The sequence below is a fragment of the Nannospalax galili genome, unplaced genomic scaffold, assembly GCF_000622305.1.
Source record: "Nannospalax galili isolate Female #2095 unplaced genomic scaffold, S.galili_v1.0 scaffold294, whole genome shotgun sequence".
Lineage (NCBI taxonomy): Eukaryota > Metazoa > Chordata > Mammalia > Rodentia > Spalacidae > Nannospalax > Nannospalax galili.
In genome coordinates this window covers 429,135-440,917 of record NW_008335053.1, presented here as the reverse complement: position 1 = coordinate 440,917, position 11,783 = coordinate 429,135, and the positions used below count along the sequence as shown (strand labels likewise).

Below are 11,783 nucleotides of genomic sequence, written 5' to 3'. Positions count from 1 at the left end.
AATTTTGAAAGAGATGCATCTTAGCTCTGGAAATTGTTATTGAATATGTCAATGCTGTTGTAATGAAATGCTTCTTCTAAGTATGTGGTTATTAAATAAATAATTAACTGGAAAAAGGAAAAAAATAAATAAAAAGACTTTAGTTTTGTTGCAAAAAAAATATTTAGACAATTGTTTCTCATTGATGATTTTGTTCCTAACCAGAAAGTGCTGCTCAGATGTAAGACTTCAAATCTTGGTCTCCAACTGTAGTATACACCTGTAGCTAAGGGAGACAACCAACTATTCTAAAATGATGGTTAAATTTGTTTTCTCCCCCTATCTAGGAGCCTTTGAGAGGGAACTGATACTGATTCTAACCACTCCAACAGCTATCAAAATACCTGAAAGCAAATCCTGAAGCCATCACTCTAGAGTCCAGCCTTAGAAGACAAAAGAAAAATGAGGAGGAACCCAATAGAGGGATGCTTTTGGAAGTCCTGGTCAAGAAATTCCAATGGACTCTCACGTGAACATTTGAAAATTGCCCTGTTCTGACTTTTTTGTAGTTCCCTGTCTAGAACTTGCAATACTAATTACTCTTGCCTTTACTTCTCCTTCACATCTCCTATTCAGGATGCAAAGACTTTCTTTTCCTCCTCGAGATAAGAGTTATGCAAGTTGGGAGTCTTTTAGATAGACCCACTGAAGGGGTACTCTGATTACCTCACCCTGTATCCCTGTTCAGCATGGTAGAAGCTAGAGTGGTCTGCATCCTGCTTCCCTATTGGCAGTTTGGGTAACCTCGTCAGATGATGGTGTGATAAGAACAGGAGGTAGGAATTGGCTTGGAAGTTAGGGTAAAAAGACCCCAAAGAAAATTAGCAAGTTTCTTGGCTAAAACTCACAATGTCCTTGGGCATTTTAGCAACACACTCTGTTCCAAAAGCCAAAAATGTTGAAAATATTTGGGCTCTTTTATCTAATCCTTAAAAGATTTTAGGGTTATCTCTTCAGAGGGGGGACTGTTAGAGTAGCCAAAAGCCCCATTAAAAAATAAGTAAATAAAAGAAGAAGAAAGAGTACATGAAGTTATCAAAAAAAGTGATGGGGAGAAATGGGAGGAGTTGGAGGGGAGGAAGTGGGCATGGATTTGATCAAAACACCTTATATGCATTATTATTTTAAAAAATTTATTTTAAAAAAATTCCAGAGATAGAGAGATATAAAAGTCCATGCATCTCCCCTTCAGTTTACCCTTCAGGTTCATATTCTCTTACCACCCTCCATTCAGACTAACCTCTGGCATACAAGTTTTGACTTTTTCCTTACTCTTTCACTTATGACCTGAGCAGCCTTGGGCAAGTTGTTTAATCACTTTATTGAACTCCTAGGTGTAAAACAGAAATAACAGTACTTATTTCATGCAGTAAGGATTAAGACCTTCAAAATTTAACAGGCTCAATAAGTTCTTGCTATTACATTTAATTGCATGAATTTGGCCATTAGGTATTCCTTGAGAGGAGGGACTGACTAATAACGGAACCATTCTCTACGCGTACTCAGTGAATGTTTGTTGAATACAGATAAGAGTTTTAGTCGCAGAAATAGCGGAAAGAGAGCGTTAGACTGAAGATATGAGTTTTCGCCTTTCTCTGGTTTCTTTGTTCCCTCATCTTGTCCACCCTCTACCTGTCAAAAGCTTAATCCCAAATGGCTAATAACCATTGTTTGTAACTCTTTGTACCATTCTTGTGCTTATTGGTGTTTTGAGTGGTAAATGAATATACATTAATGGTTTAAAAGATAGTGTTTAGGACATAATACAACTCATAAATGTCAACTCTTTCAATAATGTGTATATATAATACACAAAAACTGAGAGCAGTGTCCCACCAGCGAGGTCCTCAAGTCCTTGCAGGGAGAAACGCCTTGCACAGGCGTTTTCTAAAATGTGCATGGTTGATGGCTACATGTAATGAAGTTTTCCTATGTGTTGTTTTTCTCCTTAACTGTGTGCTGGCGATTAGCATCATTCTGGAAAAGATCTGCTCCTTTAGGGTAAAACTATGTGGTACTTTTCGGTTTACTTTAATGTGTCTGTGAAGCATAGCAGCCAAGGGTTGCGATCAGATGGTCCCAAATTTTTCCCTCCACACGTGTGTGTGTGTGTGTGTGTGTGTGTGTGTGTGTGTGTGTGTGCGTGTTTAGTTAAGCCTCTTCTCAGAACCCTGGGCGACCAGGGGTCAGCAGGTATGGAAAATAAGACATGAAGAGGTGTCATTTGACAATTTAGTCACACCGTAGGGCAGTGAAGACCCCATCTCCCAGTAGTTCACTAGCTAGTCATAACAGAGCCAAGCTCCCGGGCAACAGATGGGCACGCAGGCTGCCTGAGGCGCCCACGTCACACCAATTCGGGTACTTAGGAACAGGCGGAACCTTTGTCCTCATCTCGGTTTCCTGCGACTCCGCTCCTGCAGCTGCACTACTGAATGGACCGCCTCCTTCCCCCTCCCACGTTGGCCTATCCGGAGGAGTTCCGGAGTTAGAGGCTGAATTTCCAAGGAAGGATGAACGAACATCCTTATATCTGAGGCCAGGTTCTCCAACCAGCATCGCGTTCGAGAGGCCCCAGGAGTTCCCTCTGGGGAGGGTGATCCGGTAGGGCCCAGGGCGTGCGCAGTAGGCGGGGCGCGTGGTGCCCGGCGCGTGCCCTCGCTCCACCCCCAATCCCCCGCCCAGACGGTGGTCCGGGTGTCTCTCCGCGGGGCGTCCGCTTCCCCTCACCTCCCAGTGCTACAGCTTCCCGACCCCAGTGCCGTTGGAGTGACCGCAAGCGAGGCCGGGCGCTGTGTCCGACGGAGGGAAGCCGGAGGACCCGGCATCCAGGGAGAGCAGAGACTGGGAGGGCCGAGCGTAGAGTAACCCGGGGGAGCGTCTGGAGAGCCCGCTTCATCCCGCTCCTTTCCTCGCTGCCCATCGCGAGTGCAGCCAGGCCGGAGGACCGCGTCCACGCTGCCCGACGAGGGGACATGGCCACGCCGTCCCTACCCGCCGGAGCCACCACGGGCGACAGTGGTGGGGAATTGAGCTCTGGGGACGACTCTCGTGGCATGGAGTCCCCCCAGAGCCCCGAGACCGAGGCGTCCAGGAGCCTGGCAGAGCAGTTTGAGAGGGCTGCCGCGCACGTCCAAAGCCTGATTCAGTTGGCCAGCAGGGAGCAGCTCTTGTACCTGTATGCCAGGTTCAAGCAGGTAAAAGGAAAGGGTGGATAAGACAGGCATAGGCTTCCTCCCTAAACTTGTAGCAAAATGTGCGTGCTTAATGGCCGGGTGGGATGAAGTTTATGTTTGTGCTATTTTAGTTTTTTGACGCTGGAGATTAACATCGTTCTGGACCTGGAAAATACCTGTCCGCTATCCCACGAATGATTCTGATTGTTCTCTGCTTAGCGATCTTGCACTTTACTAACCTCGGAGCCTGTACGAAATGAGGATGATAACCTAAGAGTTGTCACTTGCAGTTTCCAAAGGGCAGATGACAGTAAATATGTTAATAAAAATTTTGAGATTTAAGAGAGTAGTATAATGATAAAAACATTACTATTGTGATTTTAAGACTCTTAAGTATTTGACATGTTTTGGCTGAATGTTTCTGTTAGACATAATTATAAACATCAGATAAAATAATCCCTTCCCCCCTTTTTGGTAAAGGTCTCCATGTTGGCAACCGTTGAATCACTTGATCATTATCTTTTGCAAACAAAAAGCCCCAGAGAAAGGCATATGGATAGATCAGAACTAAATGATAGTTTCTGATTTTAAGACTGAACTTTACCAGAAAATATGGAAATGTGTGAGTTACTTATATAAGACTAATTTATCAAAGAATCATTGGTTAGGCACCAGAGAGAAAAAAAAATTGCTTTATCAAAGTCAACACATACTGTTCAGCAGAACACTTGGTGTCATGTCTACAGAGACTACAAAGACGAAAAACTGTCGTGACACTTGCCCTTAAGAGACTTGCAAAGTATTTAAGGAATGTAGGTGTAAACGAGAAAAATTGTTCATGGGTGTTAAATAACAGCTCAGGAAAACTCCAGCTCTTTGGAATGCTGAATGAAATGAAGTTATGGATAATAGCTCCTTTTATTTTATTAAAATTGCCTCTTGGTATAGTTATATTTTCCCCATATATACATGCTTTAAAAGTAGTTTTGAGTACTGCTTCTTATTACATTTGTGTGTGTGTGTGTGTGTGTGTGTGTGCGTGTCTGTGTATGTGTATGTGTGCATGCATTTGAGCCATAGTGCATGTGTGGAGGTTGTAGGCCACCTTTCAGGAGTTAGTTCTCCCCTTCCAGCATGTGGGTCCCAGGGATTGAACTCAGGTTGTCAGGCTTGGCAGAAAGTGCCTTGACCCACTGAGCCATCTTGCTGGCCCACCCCCTTGTATTCTTAAACTAAATGTGCTAGAGTTGAAGCTTCTTTTGAGGACCAATGATTATTATGACCTTAAGTTAATGTGACCTAAGAGGTAGCTGCAGGCTTAAGTCCTGTTTAACATTTTGGACAATGAAATGGGAGGTACACACAAGGTGCTTGTGTTGCATATGGAATTGCATTAGTGATTTTGAGGACAAACTCACCTGTAATTTCAGAGTTGTAAACTGAACATGTACTTTTTCCATAGGATATAATTTTACTTAACAAAATCTTATATAAACTCTGTTTAGATTTGGGGTGTTTGGCAGGTAGTTTCTTGAAAGTGAAAGAAGTGAGCCTGGAATACAATTGTAAATATTTTTTGCCAGTGATAACATTTGAGTTGTCAAGTAAGAATTAGAAGTTTGAAAGAATCTGCCTGCCACCATGAGCTTAATGTTTCCCAGTACTTATGAGGGCTTTTGAGGGGCTAAGAGGTGACAGTAATGAATGTGAATGTTTGCTGATGTATCATGAAGTATACCAATATTTGGGAAATCTGAATGACTCAAGTGAGATCTTCTCTAAATATTTTATGGGCTAATATTAAAAATTAGTATAAGGAAACAATCCATTCAGATTTGTCAGTGTAACTATATAAAAATTGAGAGTCTATATCATAAATGACCTTGAAGAAACTACCATTTGTTGAATTTTGGGGTAGTGTAAAAGAATAGCTACAATTATTTGGAAAATGCTATCAAAATACCTCTCTCGTTTATAACAGTGTATCTGTGTGAAACTGAAATTCTTCATATACTTCTTCCAAGCCAACACAGAATAGTAGGTTAGATGCAGAATATGATACAGCTGTGCCAAACAGTAAAGAGACTCTTCAAAATATAAAGTGGAGCCATTCTTCTCACTAATTTTTTTGTCTAGAATTTGTATTTTTCATAATATTTTGTTATTTACTATTAGCACGTACTAGATTTACTATTTGAAAATAAATTAATACAATTTTTAAAGATCTAATTTCTTTTTTCTCGTGTGTGTTTTTGAGTGGTGTGCATGCATGTGTGTGTGTTCACATATGTGTGGGTGCACGTGTGAGTATGTACGCATGTGTATGGCGGACCACAGTAGACATAGTCTTCCTTGATGGCCCTTCACTTTATTCATTGAGGCAAGTCTCCTTTACACCAGAGTTGGCCAATATAACTAGTTTAGTTAGACAGCTTGCTCTGGGGAGCCCCTGTCTCTGGAATTAACAGGGAATGCCATGCCCACTTGGCATTTACGTGGATTCTCGTGATCTGAACTCTGTTCGTCACACTTACAAGGCAAGCACTTTAACCACTGACCTCTCTCCTTAGCTCATGATCTAATTTTGAATATGTAAAGACTGGTAGATACAATTCATAGGTACAGGCCTCGAGAGATGGCTCAGTGGTTAAGAGCTCTTACTGCTCATGCAAAAGGCCTGAGTTTTGTTCCCTGCACTCACATGCATATACATAGATAAACACACATACAGATTAAAAAAAAAACTTAAAATATACTTAAAAGCTCTTTGGGGTCTTTCATTTCTAAGACTGTAAAGAGATCATATGACCCAAAAGTTTAAGAACCCCTATCTCAAGTTCTTCTTCCAGGCCAGGCATGACAATGCCACACTTTTAGTCCCAGCACTTGGGAGTCAGAGGCAGGTGGATCTCTGTGAATTCAAGGCTAGCCTGGTCTACATAGCAAGTTCCAGGCCAGCTGGGGCTACAGGGAGACGCTGCTTCAGGAAAACACACACACACAGAATATCAAGTTCCTTTTCTATGACCGGAGAGGCTCAGTAACACCTTATAGGTTCAACCTAAGCCAAAGGGAAAGAGGAGGACCAGCTTTCTTTTATGTTTGTTAGTTTTATTTATTTTTTCTGTATTTGTCTGTGTGCATATGTGTGATACAGAGCACGTTGTGGAGGTCGGTGGCCAACTTTTGGGTCGGTTCTTTCCTTCCACCATGGGTTCCAGGGATCGAACCCAGATTGTCAGTCCTGCATGGCAAGCACTTTACCTGGTGAACTGTCACACCAGCCTTACTTTCCTTCCTTTTAAAAGGAAGATATTTGCAGAAGTCACATGGTCTCTCATATACTGTCTATATGGTAGATGAAATGATTGTAGACTGAAAGGCTCTTTAGAATCCAAGTTTTGAGCAAGATGGGATTAGAGATAACAATTTGAAAAGCTGAGAGAAAAGAAGGTATTTCATGTGATGGAATATAAGGGCAAAGCGCAGAACCAGAAATGTGGAAGGGGATGAGTAGATGGGTCTGGTTAAATGAAGACAGCAATTTAGTTTTTGTTGTTGTTGTTTCAGTCTTTTTGAGACAGGGTCTTCCTGTAGCCCCAGCTGGCCTGGAACTCTATGTAGACCAGGTTGGCCTCAAATTCATAGAGATTTGCTTGCCTTTGCCTCCCTAGTACTGGGATTAAAGGTGTGCACAACCACACCAGGCGACAACAATTTAGTTTTAGCAAAATTTGAATATGCAAGCATTGTTGGGGATCATGGAAAGGTCTCTTGAGAAGCAAACAGGTGCTCTGGGTTTTGAGTTTAAAATAGTTTCTTAGAGAAAAATACACAGAACATTCTGATACAAGGTAGAAAATGTGAAAGTGCCGTGAGGGAAATAGAATAACTGCTATTAAGAGGTCTAAGAAAGGGAGATTCCTTTTGGCAATAGCAGTCGGGCTGAATTCTGTACCTGTATGAATTTCATTTTTGCATAGTCACAGTGAAAATAACCTATAATTTAGCTACAAACGTTACTTGAGCACTAAAAGTATAGAGTCAGCTGTGGTGGTAAACACCTGTAATCCCAGCCCTTGAAAAACAGCAGTTGATTCAGAAGTTCAAGGCCAGCTTGGGCTACATGAGACCCTGTCTGAAAAACAAAAAATAAAAAATTGTTGACCACAAATAAGAGATTATTGTGGAATAGATAGGATTTAAATTATTGTTGAAACTCTGAACTTTTTTTTGTATGGCTTTTGACATCTAAATTTATATAGTAGGGTGCTTTTAAAATAGTACATTTTGTCCTGGAATTTGGGAAAGCTAAAATGCCAGTAGTTTTTATGAAAATGATTATGAAGAAACAGTATATGAATTCTGAAAATTGAACTTTAAAGTTGTTAAAAAATTGTTTTAAAAAAAGTTGTTTAAAAAATTTCATTATAGGTGGCCGGTGAAATGGCCACTTGTTGCACAAACCTGACAACTTTAGTTCAGTCCCTGGAACCCTGTAAAGGTGGAAGGAGAGAACTTACTCTGACTTCTACATACAAGCCATGGCATGTGTACCCACATATAAACATCATACACAATAATATAAATAAAAATCAAAATTCTATTGTAATGCCACTAAAGACATAATTATATTTATAATTTGTCTATTAACTAGTCTACTAGTTTAGGAATACAATTATTTGTCCCTCATATTATTTTTCTGTTTTACGGTATTGCTTAACAGTTATTTTGTGCAGTAAGCCAAAGTTGCTCGTGTGTGTGTGTATGTGTGTGTTTTGTTTTGCTTTGTTTTGATTATTCTTTGTTTTTTTAAGACAGTTTCACTGTGTATCTTTGGCTGGCCTGGAACTTACTATGTAGAGCAGGCTACTCACAGAGATCTGCTTGCCTCTGCCTCCTGAGTGCTGAGATTAAAGGCATACACTACTACACTCAGCTAGATATGTCTTTTGCAAATATTTTTTGTGACTTGTCTTTTCATTTTCTTAAAGAATTAGTCTTTTTAAATCCATTTTGGATTGTTTGGATTAAAAACGTTTTTATTAATTCTTTGAGGATTTCATACAATGTATTTTGATCGTATTCAACTCTCCTCTCCCATCTCCTCTCAGATCTTCCCCACATTTGTACCCCTCCCTATTTGTGTTCTTTTTTTTTTTTTTTTAAAGTTCATGTAATCCAAGTTGTGTTCCACAAATATTTTTGGGTGTGGGTCCATCCCCTGAAGAGTAGTCAACCTACCCACGGTCACACCTTTAAAGAAAACTTTCTCCTGGCCAGTATCAGTTACTAATAACTCCTCAGCTAGGGATGAGGCTTCCCACACCCTCCTTGCCTACCCCCTTCCTGCAGGGATTTTTGTCTGACTTGAGTTTATACAGATCTTGGGAATGCTATCACTACTGTGAATTTCTATGTAAAACTGCCCTGTTGTCCAGAAAACTCTGTTTCACTGAAATCATCTGGTTCTTACCATCTAATCCCCTCTTTCCTTGATTTTTTTTCTGCTTTTGTAAAGAATGTTAAATTTTGTTAATCTATAAATATGCAAATATTTTCTAATCTGTCGTTACTAAGCATATATAATAAATTTGAAAAGAGTAAGTTCTTAGACTTTTTTAGAAAAATAAATTGATTTTTTCCCCTTCTTCATCTAGGTCAAAGTTGGAAATTGCAATATTCCTAAGCCAAACTTCTTTGATTTTGAAGGAAAGCAAAAATGGTAAGGAATTCTTGGAATCTTTAATAAGGTTATTGGAAATGACTTAGGGGTTTAGGAATTAGAGGTGAGCAGATTAAAGAATTATTTTTATATTAATCTCTGTCTGATGTCGACTGCTAATGACAGGTGGTTGGGAGAGGGATTAAAAGAATCTGCTTTTAGCTAAGTCTCCTAAAGGACTCTTTGACATTGACATTGGTATATAGGTAGTTCATAGAGAATGTACATTCCTGCGAGAAAACTCATTTTGCTTTTTCATTTCTTAAAATTTTTTTCCTCCTATAATAGCCTGTAGTCAATTACTACTTTCCCATTTAGAGGCATCTTTGAGAAAGCAAAGAGATTGGAAGAAAAAAGGACATATATTCTAACACTGCCCTATACAAAATATGGCCTCTGGACAGTGGCCTATTTGGCAACTGTCTGTTACCCAGCAGTAAGGAGTTAGAACTTGAACCTGGACATAAGTCACTTAAGGCCACTAACCATACTCTATAGTTCAGAAGACATTTTGTTTTTTAACATGTAGGATGTTCTCAGTGCTTTGATTTACACTCTGGTACAAGTTTTCTTCTCTGTCGATAAACAGTTTGGGGGACAGTTTATTACTAGTCTAGAGAAAACCTACATGTAACTTTTACTGTGACTTGTGTTTTGTGAAATCTTATACCTTCATGATTTTTTTTCCTTACATGCTCCCTATTTATCCATTCTAAGCAACTAAAAAATGCTTAGATTTTGCAGCTGCCATTAATTACTGAAGGAGAAATTGGCAGGTATTGCTATTACCTACTCATCGATCATGTTAGTGATGGGGCAAGCTGACATCATGTGTCCCCAGGTTGATGCATTGTAAGGGACTTGCCACCTGCTTATTGGTCTTGCCAAAATATTTAATCTGTTTTTAATCATGATTGATTAATCATTTTAGCAAAAACACTGTTTAGGTAAAAAACCCAAATTGAGTGGTATTTTGTAAAATACTTGGTTTTGACTCTTAAAAATGATTATATGGAAGAGAAAGCTAAAGGTAACTATAACTCAATGCTATATGTGACTCTCGATTGGCCCCTTTTGGGAAAATGAAGTCACACAAGACATTGTTGTGACAGGCAAATCTGAACATTCTGTTTCCATGTTATACAATTTATATGATTCCTGAGTTTGAACTATCAAGAGTCAGTAAAAATAAATTTAGAAAACCTCAGAAAGGGGGCTGGAGAGATGGCTCAATAGAGGACTGAAGTTCTCCCAGCATCCACATCAGGCAGCTCACAACTGCCTGTGACTCTAGTTCCAGGGAGCCCATGCCCTCTGGCCTCCACTGGCACCTATGCACACATGGTGCACATAAACTCACACAGATACACTTACACATAAATAAAAATAATAAACAAATTTTTATATAAAAAGAACCTGCAGAAAGATCTTTTGTTCCTTGAATAGGAAGTTCTAGGAACTGCATTCTGTTTTATAGTTGATTAGGTAATAGAGAACCTGCTTGAAAGTAGAAAGAATTGTCTGGGAAAAACTAGGGAAGATTGGCTGCCTGCTAATTTATAAGATGGGAAGTACTTCTATTGGTCTGTAGATGATACAGTCTCAATAAAATACTGGACTTAGGTAAAGTGGCTAAATGTTAGATTGTCATAGTTTGTGATCTTGCAAAATTCAACAGATAGGTTGATACCATTTATGCTGCTGTATATCAATGTAAATGCATAAAGAGAGGGTTCTCCTTTGCGTAGCTCATTATCTTTGTGTCCTAAGACCCTTAGCATATATGTGTAAAATTTTAATAGTAAGAAATGTGCTAGCTGGATGTTATGATGTGGAAATACTGTCAGTTTGGGGCCAGCCTGGGCTACATAGCAAAATGCTATTTTTTTTAAATGCTGTTTCTGTAATTTGTATAGTTAATGACAGCCCATTTTGCATATTCTGTGCTGTAGGGAAGCATGGAAAGCCCTTGGTGGCTCAAGCCCCAGCCAAGCTATGCAGGAATATATTGCAGCAGTTAAAAAATTAGATCCAAGTTGGAATCCTCAGGTAAGACTTTCTAACCATTTGCCTTTCTCTCAAATACTTAAAACTAAGCTTTGGCTTGAGTAGCGTGTCTTAAGCTTTACTTTATCAAAAGATTGTAAGGTAATTGTAATACTTATCTGTGATTACTACTGCTTAAGTAGTAATCAGTTACTGATACCGAGAACTTGTCTTGATTTGTAGAGAATTTTTAGAAGTAGAAGTTGGGGCTGGAGAGATGGCTTATGGGTTAAGAGCACTGGCTACTCTTGCAGAGGACCAAGGTTCAATTCCCAGCACTAACATGGGACATAAAACAAGTAATAAAATAAAATATTTTTAAAAATTTGTTGAAAAAAAGAAATAGAAGTTAATCATGTAAGAACTTGTTTATTTTTAAAAATGAAGTTTATCTTGAGATCATCATCATCTTAGGGAAAAGAAAATTTCTTTTAGTTTTTATGTGTATGAGTGTATTGCCTATATGTGTGTAAGTGCACCCGGGTCATGCAAAGCCCATGGAAGTCAGAAGAGGGTGTTGGATTACCTGGAACTAGAGTTACAGTTATTAGCCGCCATCAAACCCAGCTCCTCTATAAAAGCAGCCAGTGGTCTTAACTGCTAAGCCATCTCTCCAGCCCCTCTTTTAGATTTTTTTTAAAAAATTTAAATTAATTTTATCAGTATGAGTATTCTGCCTGCATGTATGTAAGTACATCACATGCATGCCTGGTGCCTGAGAAGGCCAGGAGAGGGTGTTGGATCTCCTGGAACTGGAGTTACAGATGGGTGTTATCTGCCACATAGGTGCTGGGGCA

The 11,783-nt window shown here is 39.5% G+C and overlaps 1 protein-coding gene across 3 annotated transcripts in view; it reads left to right on the top strand.

The window, feature by feature from the left end:
* Positions 1-2,500: 2,500 nt before the first annotated feature.
* Acbd6 (acyl-CoA binding domain containing 6) overlaps positions 2,501-11,783 on the top strand; it is a 154,674-nt gene continuing 145,391 nt past the window's right edge. For all 3 annotated transcript variants that reach the window (XM_029561913.1, XM_008829739.3, XM_029561914.1), the window contains exons 1-3: positions 2,501-3,236; positions 8,876-8,940; positions 10,893-10,989. In XM_029561913.1, coding sequence (XP_029417773.1) covers positions 3,015-3,236; positions 8,876-8,940; positions 10,893-10,989 — 384 coding nt within the window. In that variant the 5' untranslated portion in view covers positions 2,501-3,014. The remainder of the gene's footprint in view (positions 3,237-8,875; positions 8,941-10,892; positions 10,990-11,783) is intronic.